The sequence below is a fragment of the Solea senegalensis genome, linkage group LG6 (genome assembly GCF_019176455.1).
Source record: "Solea senegalensis isolate Sse05_10M linkage group LG6, IFAPA_SoseM_1, whole genome shotgun sequence".
NCBI lineage: Eukaryota > Metazoa > Chordata > Actinopteri > Pleuronectiformes > Soleidae > Solea > Solea senegalensis.
In genome coordinates, this window is record NC_058026.1 from 2,284,480 (window position 1) to 2,303,141 (window position 18,662).

General features: G+C 41.3%; 1 protein-coding gene across 4 annotated transcripts in view; it reads left to right on the forward strand.

Moving 5' to 3' along the window:
- The window catches only part of rptor (regulatory associated protein of MTOR, complex 1), a 206,474-nt gene that overhangs the window by 97,035 nt on the left and 90,777 nt on the right, over positions 1-18,662 (forward strand). For all 4 annotated transcript variants that reach the window (XM_044028052.1, XM_044028054.1, XM_044028053.1 and 1 more), the window contains exons 8-9: positions 5,536-5,595; positions 15,697-15,797. In XM_044028052.1, coding sequence (XP_043883987.1) covers positions 5,536-5,595; positions 15,697-15,797 — 161 coding nt within the window. The remainder of the gene's footprint in view (positions 1-5,535; positions 5,596-15,696; positions 15,798-18,662) is intronic.

Here is an 18,662-nt window from a genome sequence, read left to right on the forward strand (position 1 = left end):
CCACTTTATCCTCCACCGGAGGGTCGCCGGGGTTGCTGTGCCAATCTCAGCTGACGTAGGGCGATAGGCGGGGAACACCCCGGTACACTCTTTCTTGTACCATTTATTTGTTTTTGTCTTTTTACACAATGTCATTTGAGATTCAGTACAAGTCTGGAAAGGGTGTAGTCTCCTCCCACTTCCAAGAACCGTGACCAACACATGTAGATTAAAATGTCTTTGTACGCAGTTGGATAGACCTCCAACCAATCAGACCAATGATCCGGATGTCGTATGCAGATCGATGGAAAACACTCTAGTAATGGTGAGGGAGCTCCGTGGAGAAAGTCGCTTTAGATGAAAGCGACAGTGGCGGCCATGATGGATGTTTAAAAAAAGCTGCTAGGTGTTGCTTCTTTGTCGTCGTCGTGTTAAACCCTCACACCAGGGGAAAAAACATGTTCCTCTTTTTACTGAGATTCTATAGTTGGCCAAAACTCAATCTTCAGAGTCTGGACTTCCAAGAGGCGGGACCAATGGATATTAAAATGCCTCTGTATGCAATTGGATAAACCTACAAACCAATCAGACCAATGATCCAGATGAGTTTTCTTGGAGCGATGGCGATCTAGTAATGGCGTCTAATGATTTTTGCCCGTAAAACATGTCAACAGACTTATTTGTTTGAGTTTTCTAGGAGCTAGTAGACTTTTGTCAGGGCACCTGGAAGCAACAGCCGAATTGAAAGACAGCTGGTCCTCAGTGGCTGCCATTGGTGGATGTTTACAGGCGTTGCTAGACGTCGCTTCTTTGACGTCATCGTGTTAAACCCAACAGATTCGTCTTGGCCTGTTTTTGGCCCCCTCACCCTCTGTTGGTAACAATCATGCCTTCATTTCCTCTTCATCTCTGGCCTTTTGTTCAGTTCAGTTCACCAGCCACAGCCAAAGTTTGGGCGACCACTCCAAGTTGTTGTCGCAACAACAGCAGCTTTTTCTTTGAGAAAAATGGAGTACGTTTTAAGTACATGCTGTAAATCCTCACCCCTGTATACCCCTTCCTTTCTTTGTTTCTAATACCACTTTTTATGTCTTTTACCTGCAGGTCATAACTCACCACACTATTTAGTTTTGCTGTTATTTTATTCCATAGAGTTTTTCCCTAAAAAAGTTTTACTCCGTTGTGTATATATATATATATATATATATATATATATATATATATATATATCCTACAGGTCTATTTTCAAGCTTGTATTTAAACAAAGATCAATCAAAGATGAATATAGAAGCCAAATAAACTCTGAACGGTGTTAACAAAAGCAAAACATCGGGTGGGTTTTCATTAGCCTGTTTCAGTTTTGCACATTTGCGAATCACGCGTCGCCTCCATTCGATGGGAAATCGCAGTTTAATGCAAAGTCACGCCCAAACTGCGAAATCATGATGCTTCGGAAAATCATGTTTACTGCTCTCAGCAGCAGCAGCAAACCACTGTATATATGATGTACTGCGCGGCTGAAGACAATGCATCATAAAGATGTTGTCAGACACGGACTCAATCTTGTCAAAGATCCAAATGTGCTTGTGAGGAACAGAAATATTATTCAGGAGGAAGCTCTAGTGCTACAATCCGACCTGATCTGAGGGTAAATCAGCGACTCGGCCCTTGGGGAAGAAGAAGGCAGCAGCAATGAATCTCTGTGAAATCAAAAAGCAGGTTCTTCTGCGAGCGTGTGCTTCCTCACCAGCAAATACAGAACACATGCCGCTGTGGTTTCCACCGTGTTTCTTCTGTACAGAACATTTCTTTCTCATTAGTCGCGAGCTGCCCTCAGCCCTGACGGATGCTTTTTAGTAGTATTATCCACGCTTGTCATGACTGAGATTGATTACTGTTTGTATGACAGTGTCTTATTTCCAGTTTCTAGTATTTATAACATCCATACGTGTGTGTGTGTGTGTGTGCGTGTGTGAGTGTGCACTGCACTAATTAGCAGATTCCACAATAAATGCATCATCGGCTAAATTGCATTCAGCAGATAATGAGATCTGAAAAGATATGGTGTGTGTGTGTGGAAGCCTTGATAAAAAAGCTCTTTATGGCTCTCATTCATCCATTAGATCGTGACGTATGATCTGTGAAACGGATTTGATTTTATGTTCAAGGAACTTTTTTCATTCTTTTTTTCATTCAATAAAAAAGCCCTTTGTTTTCTCCCTTTTTGCCCATTGAACATGTCATCCTCTATGTTGAGAGCAGAGCTGCTGAAAGCACGGAGGCTGTACAATAACTGATAGCTTATTTATTTAATACACTTTTTTATATTTTTCCATAAACATTTTAATTAAAAGTTGAGGTCCTGTGTGTTAGAATTAGTGACATCTAATAAGAGGACTGACTATCAGAAAGGATGTTATTCTTCGTTTTCCTTTCCTGCTGCTGTAGGAACATGAAGACACAAGATGGCTGAAAATTCAAAGGTTTTATTGACAAAGTACAATTCTTTCTTGAATGCATTATTCACAAACGAGAGACACGTACCCAAATAACAAAGCAGTGCAGCATTACAGTAAATAACAGTAATTACACAGTCAATAATAGACATCTCAAATAATTACTAGCTAATAATAACTACAGTACTATTAAATGACCAGCAATTTGTGTGGTTAAATGCACAGTTTTTACTGCACATGAAAGAACGGCATTCAAGCCACACTCTAGGTTTATAGGTTATTAAAGTGGAGTAACATTTATTTTTAAGCAATTATACACTTTTACAAACATTGTTATGGTTTTCAATTTCTGCCAGTACACATGTTTTAATGTTATGATATTTTTTATAATGGGATAAACCTGGTTATGATCATAGCCCTGTAAACTGCACTGTAATATTTAAGAATTTAAGAATTTGTGTTGACTTTAACATGGAAACAGGAAGTTGGCAAGCTAGGCTCGTTAGCTGCGGCAAGCAAGCTAGGCATAATGGTTCATTGCAGTAATAGCAAATTGAGAAAAAGTAACTGGCAGGCTAGGGTACCTAGCTTCTGCATTTCCAGCTGCTTTAAAAGGTACAAAATGCATAATAACACCATAAATAACTTAAATGGAGAAGTAAAAGCAATTAAAATAAATCTAAAGTTGTAGCGACGGCTGTGGTTAGCAAGTTAGGCTGGAACCTTTTGTTTTCCTTCATATTATTATTATTATTATTATTATTCCGTGGCTTTTCGGTCATTTTTGAGGCAAGCTACTCGGCATGGAGGACAGCTATGGCTTAAAATCCGATATTGGCATGACGCTTGACCTGTGCTTTGTGCGAGGGCTCTACAGCACCCCCCCCATGGTTGAAATGTGAATGGAGCAGGCCAAAACTAGGTTGCGCTGAATTTCACAAAACTTGGTGGCAACATGACAAGACAAACAAAAAAGTCCACCAGGACCAAGACCTCAACCCAACAGGAAGTCGGCCATTTTGACTATTGCGGTATTTAATTAATTTTTTTGCTTTAATTGCCCTGAGACTGTTTGGTGCCCACTAAGAGAGACCCTCCTCAAAACTGTGAACACTTCTGCACTTTAAACATTCTCAACTCATTTAGTTTAATTCTCCTGCTGAGTCATTGTTAGCTCTTGTTAGTTATTGATCTATACCAGACACACTAAGAGACTTGTAATGGTTTGTAAATGGAGTATTTACTGTCTCTGACCACACCGATAACGGCCCAATTATATCACAGTATTGTGCCATCACTTAAGAAATAAAAATAAAACTTTCATGTTACACAGTTTGCACCAAATTAGTAAACAAAGCTAATACCATTTTGGTCCTGATGTCGCCGCATTAAGCAGTGAATGTTTTTTTATTCTTTTTAAGTCTAGAAGTGTGAAAGCCTTTTGAGTTTTGAGCTGATAAACTGTAGTTATAAAGGTTTCTTTTTCTGAGGCAGGATGCAGATCAAAAATAACTCAATCAAGTTTTGTTGGGACCAAATTGAGCCAAGTCCTCTCATTTCTTATCTCCCTTCACAGCGTTCGTGTTCGTCCTGCCCCGTCTGTTGTTGTTTTTTTTACTTTTTACTCTTTCTGCCAGACTCCATTTTTAGTGAATCATCTGTGTTTATATCAGAGGGGGATTCGCTGTTTCCTTTTTGGAGCCAACAGACAAAAAACAATAAATAAGATATTTAATCCGTGGTTTGTTGTGGGGGAGGGGAGGAAAAAAACATCCAGCAGAGCGATAACAAACCTGCGATCAAAACAAAACAGAGGCGCTCCGACACAGATTCCGAGCGTCATATCTTGTAAGTTGCTGATCATTAACTTCCCTGGATTAACTTGTCTTAGTTTTGGGAGGTTTTATCCGGCGCATGCTGGACGATGGATGGATTGGATTTAGAAGTTTTGGCGTTGGTTTTGTGTTAGGATGGTCAATGGTTAGGGTTTGTTATGATGGTTAAGATGAGGGGCGAGGGAATGGATTGTTACTGAGAATACTGTACAAGAATGTGTGTGTGTGTGTGTGTGTGCGCAGTGTGTATGGACACATGTTCGGACATACATGGAGTCTGGTTGACTGTCTAGAGCTAGACTACATCTCTGAGTGCTACCTGATGCTGAAACATGTTTTTGTCCAAATGTTATAAGAAAAAGTTTAAAAAAATGATGTATTGTACGATGAAAATATGTACTCTGTGGATAATGGGGGCGGGACTACATAAGCTTTTGCTTCTCCCGCTTTCCCTTTCGGTTGTGTGTATTGTTTGAACTATGTGATGATGAGTGATCTAACTGATATGACCGAAATAAACATATAAACAAATAAATACATTTTTTTTTAATATATACTGTATTTAAGTGCAGCTCCTGCTTTTAAAAGGTGAGCTATTTATAGTCCCGTTCCCAAGGAGGCCGACTTTTAACTTGGCAAACAAAGGGACCAAAACCTCCCAAACAAACAGCCAAAGTTGTATCAAAATGCTTCACAGTACAAAGTAGAAAATACAACACAACTGTATAAATACAACATAAAATACACAAGTCAATACAATACACAGTTTGAAGCCGGCGGGTCATCAATATTCACCTTTTTATATTCATCGTGTGGCAATAAATAGCATAGCTTCACATCTGCTGGCTGCGTAAACCGTTTGCTTTAGTCTTTCCTTATTTAATCTCCCCTGCACTTGATCTGTGACACACACACACCTGTTCTCCTCCAGGTGTGCGATGAGTCGGCGGCGAGCTCGTCGTGAAAGCTGTGCATCTGTCGAGAGTGTGAGTGGCGCCCTGCTGTGACTTACAGCTGGCCCGAGCTGTCGGCGCTAACCACAAGAACCTCGTCACGCCACACACATCTCAGGAAAATACGACCGTTTCCTGCTGCCGTCGATCAAATATCACCGCGCTTGTGTTCTTTCTCGTTGCTGTGTCTTTTTCTCTTAAGTCAAAAGTAAAACGGTTTGACGGCCTCGCCTCGCCTGTGAACACTCTCTTGTTTTCCCTCTCGGCCTTTATCTGAAACTTTCCCTGTCTGTGTGTTTTTTTCTCTTTTAGGTTTTGTATGCAGAAAAGTGCCAAATTGGTGCCGGGGGTGACGTTAGACCTCATTGAGAAGTAAGTGCCACTCCATGCGCCGCGGCCGTCCCGAAAAAATCTCTCTCTCTCGCCTCTTACCGCCTCTCGCTCTCGGGAGGCTGGAGTCGAGAGGAATCATCATCTGTCTGTCTTCCTGTTTCACTCTCGCTGCACTGTCAGCCCTCGCTGTGTTGTTTTCCATCCTGCAGGTATAATTCTCCACCTTTGTCTCCCCTCCCAGCTTAAGTGGCAGTAGTTTTGGCAGATTTAAAGCCTCACATTTCTTCAGTAAAACCTGCAGGTGTCGAGCGGCTGAGCGCAGTGCACCTCGTGCTCTTAGGCAGACGCTCTCAGATTGATATTAGAGCCTCAGTATGGATGTCATATCTAAAGTTTTAGTGGTTTCACAGAACAATAAAGCGGCTTCTCCCTCTCCCTCTCCCCTCAGCCCACACTTAGGTGCTTGGAAGTGTGAGATGACACCCATAAAACAAGCAACTCAATTTTAGAAGCAGATTGTTTTATCTGACAGAAACACGACGCACGCCCGAGTCGTTGACGTTGAAGAGTGTCTGAAGAATCCTCTCCTTCATGTCTTAAATCTGTGATTTTGAAGTTACCTCAAACACATACAAACATTCACAACTCAGTGTATGTTCACACACACACACACACATGTCGTTCCTGTTCATATTTCATTTCTTTTAACAGAACTTTTCACCACACTCATGTAAACTGTTTTAATTATAATATAAATAGTTCATCAGTTCTGAGTGGATACAATACAAAACTCACTGACTTTGAACTTACTCATCCCTTTCCATACATCTTCTCTACTTAGTTCCACTCACTGATACAGCTGAGTATCGTTAGGATTTAAACGATACCAATAATGATGAAACAATTACTAAATGAATCGACAACTATTTTGATAATCGATTAATCGGTTTGAAGCTTTTTTCATGATTAAAACGAGATTTCCGATTGTTTAAGCTTCTTAAATGTGAGTATTTTCATCATGTCTTTGCTCTGGATGACAAAGAAATCATTAAAAGTGAATCATTTTGGTTTGTGGACAAAACAAGAACATTTGAGAACATCCTCATTTCCAGGTTTGACACCCTGTGCCGCCTCATGTTTCTAGATTATCGTATTTGTAAGTACAGTATTTCATGGCGTTGATAGAGTTACCTATTTTATCTACTAATTAAGAGTGAGCCCAAAACCTTCGAGTACTAGTCCACCATAATGGACAACATTTTAACCTGAAGTGGGCGGCGGCGTCATCACTAAGCCTGTCCCTGTCCCACACATGAGGATTTTCAAATCTGACTTTTTAAAAACCACACACTTGACACTTGACGGAGATTCCAGGGATTTCTCACGGAAACTCGTGTGATTTAACGTGACTTCAGGGGAGGATGGACTGTCGGCATCATCGGTTAGTAGCTGTTATTTGTGCGATGTAACTTGTACAAGCCGAGCTGATTCTGTCAATACCTCAAATTTAAAGACACCGATGATTGTCAGAAGGACCAGATCGGGACTCGAACACTGGCCAATTGTCCTCTAGTTTGGGGCGGGGATTTAGGGGATGGATGAGAAGCAGAAAATGCTGGCGATTCAACTATTGTTGATAGTTTTCACTTTGTTTTGACCTCTTTAAAGGTCTCGTCTCCAAAGTTCCTGGTAATATTTCAGTGATTTATCTCTTCATTCGTCATTTGTCAGAAACCACTGATACATCCACTATTTCCCAAGAGAAACGCGGCGTGTAACCAGATCATTTGTGGCTAATTTACACAATCAGCAACAGTCAAAACATTTCTCCATCTTTATAGAAGATGTTTTTCACCTGCCTGCGGCCTTATCCGTCACTGCTCTGCATTCCGCTACCTCTCAATGAACCTGTTTGTGTTTCATGTGTTTGTTTTCATGCACCAGTTCTTTGAATCCCCCCCTCCATTCCCTTCCCTTCCTCGAATCCCCGCAGTGGATGAGAATTACGCAGGAAATGCCCTTCCATTGAACGCAGACTCCCAAGGCAAGATGGGGAAACCCACGAGAGTGATGACGAAACACCTCTGTAGAAATTTGTCTTTCACTTTTTTTCTACGTTCTACCATTCTACCGTCATCAGTCGAGGGGGTTTGATAAAGTCCGGAAGCTTCTAGGACGAGGGTTTAAAGGTCATTTACGTCCCAGTAACGGTGAGGAGGGCGTGGAGCCCTCAGCGTTCCGCTTCCTCAGAATGAAATTCATAACAGTTTCTGTGGAGTTCAAACAAACTCTGACCTGAAACCACAGCCACGGCTTTGTGAGGCTTCAATGAACTTGTCTCTGACGGAAAACGTGCTCAAGAAAAACTAGGTTTTCAGTGAATTTGACTCAAACCGCGGCGGTGCGATATTACCAAGTCTAAACGAAAGAAAGAAGGAAATGCTGACCTTTTCTGTATTGTTCACATGCTCCAATGAAATATGATTTGAGATGTTGTCAGTTCTGAACAATATTGGAGAAAAAAAAGTAGTCAAATATGAAATTCATGAGATAGATGACCTTGAATTGATGCGCAAGCATGGGAATAATCAGCATGGGACTCCCATACAGGGGGAAAAACTAAACACTATTGCTTGGATAAGATATTTCTGTAATTCTGAGAGTTAAGAGAAAAATGTTAAAATGAAAAAGACGTTTTTTGACTTTATGATAACTGCTACTTAAAGTGGGGGAAAAGACAGGACTCTTCCTCTCACTTTTGTTGTTTCAGCTTTTTATTTGTAATAAAAGCTTGGTTGGATCCCTGGTGCCGTCGTTGCTGTTTTGTTTCATTGCATGTCCAGCGTGTTTCGCAGGCGGCTAAATGTCGACTCAGCTGATGTCCTTTTCACAGTTAAATAATGTATAGTCTCGGCGCTCATAAAAGAAAAATGACACTAAACTCGTTCTCAACTCTCGGCTCTGTGATGCTGCGCCAGCAGTCTTCATTAAAACCCCAAATGCCAGAGTTAAAGGTCCTGGTCAGACATGATATTAACATCCGCCCTGAGTGGTCCGATCACATGTGGACTGCACAAGCCTGAACCAAGCCAGATCTCCTCAGGATCATACACAAAAAACACCTTCAGAGGTGGTTGTAGGTCTGTAATCCAACCTTAATTGCATCCTGTTGAGGCCGTTAGATTAGATTATGGTTCAATCTGATTTTATTTCTAGTCTTAGCCATCCATTCTTTGTGTTCACATGTAGTCATAGTCAGTGTGTTTATATGAATGTTGAAAGTCTGATTGTAGCTGGACTAAGAAATAGAGCTCGTCTTAGTCGGACTAACATACCTGGATAAATATATGGATTCATAGTCTGATTACTCCTGCATGTACACGCTTAGTCTGTTTGTTGTTCTGTGACCTTAAGTTCAACAGGAAACTGATTCAATACATTCAGACGTACACAGCCAGTAAATCGGTTTTCTCCTCCGCATCGGGCTCGGCAAGTTGTCCGATTCCCTTACCTTAGTCGGACTATGGTGGTACAATCTAAAAAAAAAGAGGCTGTTTGCTTCCACTTTTATGTCGATCTTGGACGATGGAGATGTTCTGTGCTCGTCACTCTCTTTGTCTTCACGTAGACTACAACATTGGCGAATAATTGTTGACAAAGCTTTTCTCGGTCTTCTCGCTTCTTACCTTTTGACTTTTATCAATTCCCATGCTACTTTCTCACCGTTTGTCCCAAGGGTCAGACCTGAATTGTGGGAAAGGAGCTTTTATGTTATGTTTGCTGCTCCCTTAGCCTGGAATGAACTGCAGAAAGATTTCAAACTTAAAGGCTTTGTCTCACTGGGTGTTTTTAGGAGAATGCACGACTTGGAGGCAGACACATCTGTCTGTAGATGTTCCTGCTAATTTATTGGGTTTTTTGATAATGATTGGGATCCTGATAATGTATTGTTTTAGGTTTTTGGATAGTATATGTATATGTATGTCTGCTATCTTGTTGTATTTGTCTTGGCCAGAACACACTTGAAAAACATTTTGTTTTACTAGTAAAATAAAGATTAAATGAGGAGAAAAAAGTAGCTTCACGAGGTGCATAAACTCTTGTAACCAGGCTGGAGCGACTGTAGCACAAGCAGCACATTAAATCATCTGGTGACTTTGTGGTATCCTAGCAACAACACCACTAAAACCACACCATGTTGCTTTTCTTTGGAGGCTGAAGCAGAGAGAGCGAGAGATGCAGTGCGGCTTGATACTCCTCACACTGTGAAATATGAGTTTTGTGTGATTTAGTTTCCCACTCGCACAAAGCAGTGTTTTTCCCCCTCTGTCATCACACATGTCTTCAAAGTTCAGACACGTGCCGAATGCCCGTCGCCGCCCCCTGAAATATCGCACACGTTTGTTGTGAAATGGATTGGGCACGATAATGTCAGCGGCGAGTGGTCCGTTTGCTGCTGATTTGTTGATTAATTTGATCTTTTCCTCTGTCTCTGCTCCATCTGTGCGTCCTTCTGTCTCTGCTTCCCACATACACCCAGCACACACTCTCGTGTGAATCAGTCCTGAGTCACGACGAGTGCATGTGGATGTTACCTGCACCGTGACATGCTACTCGTACGGCCGTGCCTTTTGTTTGAGAACCCTCCCCCTGCTGGCAAAGACTGGGGCTGCAATTCAGGGCCTGTAAACACAAACGTTTAGAAGAGTTTAGGAGGATCCACAAAACTTTTGTTTTTTTATTTTATGGTATTGGCTTTTTACATAGAACTGGCACAAGTGTTTTTGGAAACTTTCATGAAATATCCACAAAATACTTAATGTATGAACAACAATATTATTGTTATATTGTGTTGTATCGGCTTTTTATTTGCTCAGAACCGGCATTTTTGTAGCCTTTAAAATGCAAAAAGTATAAAAACGCCACCCTTGCATTTCCGTGCACACAATTAATTCACAGCGTCAGGAAAAGTCTTCTTTCAGTCCTATTTTATTCCCACTCTTACCCATTCTGCGTGTTCACATGTAGTCATAGTCCGAGTTTAGTCAGACTAAGATATCAAGCTAGTCTTAGTCGGACTAACCTACCTGGCTAAATGCACCTAAAATAATCTTTCTAAACCTGGGAGTCATTCCTGTAAAGACAGAGACTTAAGATCCATGATTTAGTTTTCTTAATGTCATGTTAACAAAAACGAGTTAGTCTTAGTCAGACTATCATAACCTGGATAATGTGATTCATAGTCCGATTACTCCTGCAATGTATGGGTTTTTTATTTGCTCAGAACCAGCATTTTTGGTGGCTCACATGCCACCCTTGAATTTTCATGAACACAACCAATATGTCTTGTGTTGGGAGTTTGTACACAACGCTTCTTCTCTGTTTTTGGTGTATCTCGGTGGCAGCGTCACAGTGCCACACACAGGCCTGGCATACGTACTGCAGCGTTTAGAGTCGATCTGGGGTGGTTTGTGATTGTGTGAAGACGACGCAGTGTTTACAGAAGGTTTTAAAGAATGAAAAAGATATTTCTGAGTGTATAAAACTTAAGTCTGGACAGAGACCTTTGAAAATGATGACACAGTTATCCGCGTTCACTTCCTGATTGGTTCTTATTGGCCCGTGAATCAACTTTTGACTGAAAATCTCCACCGTTAACTCTTAAATTTTCACTTTCACCCCTTTGTTAGTGCAATAATCCCTGGTTTTCCCATCGTAGTTTCACAAACCTGCATCAGTATGTGCTCTTCATACTCATCCCCCGCCCGTCTTTCATCTTACATGAAGAGGAGGACACACGTGTCATGGGCGGGTCCCTGTTCCTCTGAGACTTTCATCACGAGTCTCCGCCTCCCCCGGTGTCTGTCACTGTCTGAAACCCAGCTGTGCTTCACTCAGCGGGGGGGCGTTAGACGCCGTTCACACCTGGCAGAGTCCTGTCGCTGTGATGTGATCACACGCGATGCTCTGATGCGACGGCGCGTCCGTCTCGTCGGCAGCAGAGAGAAGAGTCCGCTCCAAAAGTGCGTGACCCTCAGAGTGGTTTCCATCACTATTAGAATGTGATTTCATCAACATAATTGGAGCTTCAGTGTTTGAACGGAGCAGCTTGTGAAATATGAGCTATTGTTTTGTGCCAGATCTGCACTCATCATGCATTTTACTATGTGTGATGAACATTTTTGGCACAAAAATTAAGCTCCACCTTTGGTGGTTTTTCGGGCTGTAGCTTCACGGTGCACGGAGCAGCAGCTGCATCAGGTCCAACTGAATGGAGGTAATGAAGTCTTTTCAGGCCTCATGGATTGATGCGTCATCAAATGAGCAGGAGAGGGTGATACTGCAGCTACAGCTGCGTGAAAATAAACTTTAAAGACTGTGTAAACCATGACAAATATATCTTCTGTCTTTGTCACCCCCACAGGAAAACGTCTTATGTACCACACTGCCGAATTAGAGCCAATAAAAAAGTCGCAATGTGTTTAAAAATGAGGTTTTAAATGATAAAAAACATTCTTTGCTCTAATACGCTGGTTTAGCTACAGTCCTGCTCTCTGTCGCCCTCTTTCTCCATCAGTGGTACTGCTGCGACTAAGACTGGCTCAATTTTAGTCGGACTAAGGGCTATAATCAGACCTTTAACATGCATGTAAACATGCTTATACTGTTTATACCAGAAAAAGTGACGCTGGTTTGCGTGTTAATCGTCGGCGTATTATCGCATTATTATAAATGAGTTTTCATGCGTAAACCCCAACTTAGTGGAATGACCTGACTTCAGTGTTTTATAAAAGCTCATCCAGTTTTGATTGATGACACAATCAAAACTCCGGCATTTTCAACAGCTCATCCATCTATCCATCCATCCATCTCACTGTCTCACTGTGTTTCTGGAGATATATTACTCTGGATCCTGAGAAAGGAGATGAACTGCTGAGTGTTCATCCTTACCGCTGACTTGCCAAACACCGACTTGGCAGCCGCTCAAAGTCTTCAGGAGCTGGCCGGCCGTCAAAGCTTCTTCCACTGCGAGGCTCGTACCTGCCAGGAGCTTCACAGCTGCCATTATTGGTCACTTAGAGGTAGAACTGAGAGTTTTAGGTCATGGCGAGTTCAGACCTTGCGTAGTTATAACTTTATTCATTCTGCTGAGGAGCTTATTGACAGCCTAACAAGCCAGCTGCTGGACTTCCTGCTGATTAAAATGGCGTTTTGTTAAAAGTTGCCTTAAAGCTAGTGTTAATCATTTGCATATGAGTCACATTGTCCAGGTATGTTAGTCCGACTTGGACTAGTTAGATTTTAGTCAGACTAAGGACTAAAATCAGACTTTTAACATGCATGTAAACACACAACTGTTTATACCAGAAAAAAGTGACACTGGTTTGTGTGTTAATCGTCTGCATATGAGTCACATTGTCCTGGTATGTTAGTCCGACTTGGACTAGTTAGATTTTAGTCAGACTAAGGACTAAAATCAGACTTTTAACATGCATGTAAACACACAACTGTTTATACCAGAAAAAAGTGACACTGGTTTGTGTGTTAATCGTCCGCATATGAGTCACATTGTCCAGGTATATTAGTCCGACTAGGACTAGTTAGATTTTAGTCAGACTAAGGGCTAAAATCAGACTTTTAACATGCATGTAAACACACAACTGTTTATACCAGAAAAAAGTGACACTGGTTTGTGTGTTAATCGTCTGCATATGAGTCACATTGTCCAGGTATGTTAGTCCGACTAGGACTAGTTAGATTTTAGTCAGACTAAGGGCTAAAATCAGACTTTTAACATGCATGTAAACACACAACTGTTTGGTTTGCGTGTTAATCGTCTGCATATGAGTCACATTGTCCAGGTATATTAGTCCGACTAGGACTAGTTAGATTTTAGTCAGACTAAGGGCTAAAATCAGACTTTTAACATGCATGTAAACACACAACTGTTTATACCAGAAAAAAGTGACACTGGTTTGTGTGTTAATCGTCTGCATATGAGTCACATTGTCCAGGTATATTAGTCCGACTAGGACTAGTTAGATTTTAGTCAGACTAAGGGCTAAAATCAGACTTTTAACATGCATGTAAACACACAACTGTTTATACCAGAAAAAAGTGACACTGGTTTGTGTGTTAATCGTCTGCATATGAGTCACATTGTCCAGGTATATTAGTCCGACTAGGACTAGTTAGATTTTAGTCAGACTAAGGGCTAAAATCAGACTTTTAACATGCATGTAAACACACAACTGTTTGGTTTGCGTGTTAATCGTTTGCATATGAGTCGCATTGTCCAGGTATGTTAGTCACATTTTAGTATTGGCCCAGTCCACTTGGAACCTCGTCAGAGCGGGTACTATACCGGTACGATACATGGAACTATCACTGATGGAAAAGTAAAAGTTGAGCCGAGTCGTGCTAAAGCTGTGTGGTTGAAAAGCTTCATATGTCGTGGAGTCGATGACCAGAGAATTCCCAGCACTTCTCCAACAGATTTCATGGGATTTGTTGCTTCACTGAACCGTAACCTGCAGGCATTTTTAAAGCAAAGACAGTGAGTGGTAAATCTCACAGATAATAACACAGCTCTCTCTCTTTCATCTGGTCTTCATCTCTTTGCTCCACTCGGGACACAAATGAGTCACTGTGAGGTCTGCAGCTGGTGTTTGCCCTCAACCTCCTCGTCTCCTCTCACCTACTTAACATACAGTGTCTATTAAGTGGAAGGCGAGGTGTGGTAAAGGTGATTCACGCTCTTCTGCTACAGTGATTGCTGTCACATCGACTCGTCGGCTCTTTGTGGAAGAGATTTCCCTGCTGAAGAATAAGAGGAGTTTCTGCTGCATCGATGTACACTCCATCTTCAGCAAAACGTGGCTTTGCTTATTAGGGCTAAATCGGAAAAAAAATCCAACGGTTTCTGAAAGCTGAGGAGTTGCGCGTCAAAGCCAACGCGTGGTTGTTACGGTAATTTCACTCGCGACGTTGCAGGAAGCCGGCAAATCAGCGTCTTTGTCACCAGAGAGTTGGAGAAACACCTGTTTTTGGACATTCAGACAAAATGTTTTTTGTTCATGTACAACTGCAGTGTGTGTGTGTTGTTGTTTTTATTTTAGTGTTAATATGCTATTTGAACATGCAGTAAATTGTAAATAACTGGCAGATATTGATAGTTATTCTGGAAAAATGGGCAAAATGCACTTAGTCACAGGACATTTTCTCTTAAAATAAGCAAAAAAGAAATGGTTTTCAAATTTAAATTGAGAATATAATCAACAGGATAATTGATAATGAAAGTAATTGTTAGTTGCAGCCCTGTAAGATAGAATTATAGTAAGTTACGCCACATTGGATACAGAAGCATCTCAGAATGAGGTCTTTTTACGTTGTTTTCCCGTAAAAAAAGACGGTCAGAACAATCCCTCGTTATTATTTTATGGCGTCGTCCATTTTTAGCCTATTTGTAATCCGTTTTTCATGGGATCTTTCACGTAAACATTTTAAAAGTTTGGACACAAGCGCATTCTTCACATCGTCGTCTCCATTTTTCGGTGTGTTTCTGTGGCAGTGTTACAGCGCCACATACAGGCCTGGCATGTATACTGCAGCATTTACAGAAGACAGAAAACAAAGTAAACGATCTGTTTCCATGTGGCTCTGGCCTTAGATGGAGGGTACGGATCATTGACGTCATCTGACGTCATCTGGTGTTCATTCCACCGAAGCAGCTTGGTTAATATTTTCTGTTTTAACAATCATTTTGGTTCGTGATCGTCATAATAACCAAGTCCTCCAATTAATCGATTACTGAAAGTCATCATTCGTTGCAGCCCTGGTTGAATACTTTAACCTTGTGTCACCTGAAATGACTTAATATGAGCAGAGTCACACGTGTGTGTTCGTGTCGAGTCTCTGCACAAACTCACATGAATATTCACACCACGTTTCTCTCTGAATAAGAGCCTCGAGTGCCTGTAGATGTAAATGTCTTCACATGGGATGAGGTAACTCATACTGAGCCGTTGCCACATTTTGCTTTGACTCAACGATGTGCCATACAGAGTGACTGACACTGAGCCATCTGTGTGTGTGTGTGTGTGTGTGTGTGTGTGTCTGTGTGTCTGTGTGTGTGCGCAGAATCCCTGGCAGGCTCAATGACAGACGCACTCCCCTCGGCGAGCTCAACTGGATCTTCACAGCCATCACTGACACCATCGCCTGGAACGTGCTGCCCAGAGGTGAGGCTGTGCACACACACACACACACACACTCTGCAATTAAAAGGAAACAACTTGGGCCCCATTTTTATTTACACAGTCAAAGCTTAGCAACCGTAACTAAACACGGCGGTGAAAGGGGTGTATTAAAAGTTCAACATACATAAAACAAGAAACATGCGATAAAGTGAGAAAATGATTGTTGTGACGACACCAGTCCTTCCAGTCTGACATTGACTGCTTTTCAATTCTAGACCACCAAAAAGAAGTGGTACACATGTTCATATATTAGCTGATTCTCACCTTCATGAATCCCTGTCATGGAGTTTGTCTTTCTGTTCCCACAGTAAGTTTCAACACTGTAATCTCTCGCTCTCATTTACACATTTTTTTTTTTTACACATGTTTTTGTTTTCACACTTTACACTTTTTTTTTTTTAAAGCTACACTGAAGCAGTGAAAGAGACGTGTGAGCGATGAAGCATAATATGTGTGTGTGCCTCACACGGTGTTTGGTGTAGCTTTGGTGTTAATTACACCATAAAACCTCCCTCTCCGTGTCTCCGTGACTTTGGTTTCATGCGTTCCAGACGCATTACAGCTAAAGTGAAAGTTAAAGCTAGATAGTGTGTAACTTTTTCAGTATAACGTTGAACCGGAAATGGGTTCACAAAATGCTAATGAACTCTTCTGTTACCAATCCTGTTGGCGACGGCAGGATTTAGCATGTGTTCTTCTCATTACTATTTAACTCTGTCTGTGGAGACACAGAGTGGAAGGCCGAAGCATAGCGGTGTGTTCCAGTTGTAGTTGCAATTTCCAAGTTTTGGTAGCCTTTCATTAACTGGAATGCCCCCCTGAAGTCGGATATCCAACTCACAAACCCCAACATAAAATTCCAAGATGGCTACCACTTGCGTCTATCATTAAAACTTACTTACTTTCTACTTTTTTTGCTACTTTTTTCACAATTAATCAGTGGTCGTTGTTTAGTTTCCGTGTCTGTGGAGACACAGAGTAAAAGGCAGAAGCATAACGGCATAAGTTGAAATTTCCCAGTTTAGCGGGCATTGCATTAACTGGAACGCTCCTGTGAAGTCGGATATATACAACAAACAAACAACAAACCCCGACATGCGATTCCAAGATGAAAACATTGATACTTGCTACTTTTTTTTGCAATTTTTTTCACAATTAATCAGTTGTACACACAGTAAAATTAAAGAAAATTCTACGAAATGTACGCTGTTTGTGTGCGAAGAAGACCACATCGAGCATTATTGCTAACCGTGACTAGCACGAGATATATTTACGTCCAATTTTTTACCCCAAAATTGTCAAATGAACACGGTCAACTTGGAGCAGGTGTCACTCGCAGTTCCAGCTTCCGATGTAAGTGGAAAGCACAACAACAAGACAGCAAACCTTAGGTTAAGGAATCAACCTCAGTTCTCTGAAACATGAGCGAGGTCGTGAGATACTGAAGCAAAAGTTGATGAAGAACAGCTGTAGACCTGGAGTCGTCCGTCCTCCATAGATCTGCAGGTTCCTCTGAGGTGTCCTGAGGAGTCTGGTGAGTTACAGACTGTAGCTTTAACTTCCATATTTAAAGAAAAACAAACAAGCTCATTTATGATAATGCTCAGTCTGACAGATGAGGACATTTTCACAGTAATGCGTACAAGTGGAAGCTCACATTATGAAACCTAATGCAGGAACACAAACAAACAAGGAGTGATTCTCTTGTTGTCGTTGAAGACGAAGTTACGCTGACGCCGTTGTGAACAACAACAACAACAAGTGGAGGCAATGATGAAAAATGAAAGTGTGTTTCTGCTCAGAGGAAGACTTCAATTAGAACAGAACACCAACAACAACGACAGTGACAGCAACATTAAAAACTTATAGAAAACACAGAGAAGACGATGATATCAAATGACAGCAGAGCAGTCCAGTCCTCACAGGCTGGCTCCTTCAAAGTGAGATGAATTTACAGTGTCTCGTGTTGTAATTGGGGATTTTTATCATTGGAACCATAATATACAGCCTGTGAAGTCTTTTACTATTTTTTTAGCAGTATTTTCTGTGTATGAATACTGCTGGCCAGTACGGCTTTGAACAACTCGAGTGTCTTTACGAAGCGTACGGGTTCTGACGATCAGTTAAATGAAAAGAGATAAAAGTTCAATACACACAGACTGGAGATCATCTTAATCACAACATCTATCACATATTATTATTATCATAATAATAATAATAATATATAAAGAGCAATAGTTTCAGCTGCTGGAAAGTTCTACAAATACAATATTTTACTGTAACTTCATAGTATTTATGTCACATGGTCGAGCAGTTCTTTCCCTGTTTAAAACAATCGTGTTGCATGAGTTTTCTGTAATAGCTGATACCGACAGTGATGATGAGGCAGTGAAGCGTAAAATGAAAAAGAATTAAATTGGACTTCTATCGTTAATGATCACAGTTAAAGCCTGTGAAGTGATAAAAAGATGAAATTCATTGTGAAAATAATTCACAGTGTGTTTTTATCGCTTCATCCCCGCAGCACTCACTCCTGCGCTCACCTGTTTCTTACATGTAACACACACACACACACACACTCTCCAGAGAATAACTGGATCTGAGTGCCGACAGTGACGGTACGATGCTGAAGGCTCCCAAATCCTTTTAAACCCCGCGGCCGTGCTGTTAATGAGGCTGCCCACATCAGAGAGTCACACACACACACACACACACACACACACACACACGCAATGCAGGCTTTAGTTTTGTGTGTGTCCCTGTCCCTCATAAACGTCTACACACACACACACACACACGTTCACTCCCACACACTAACAGAGGGATCACAGTCATAAGTCAGAGAGG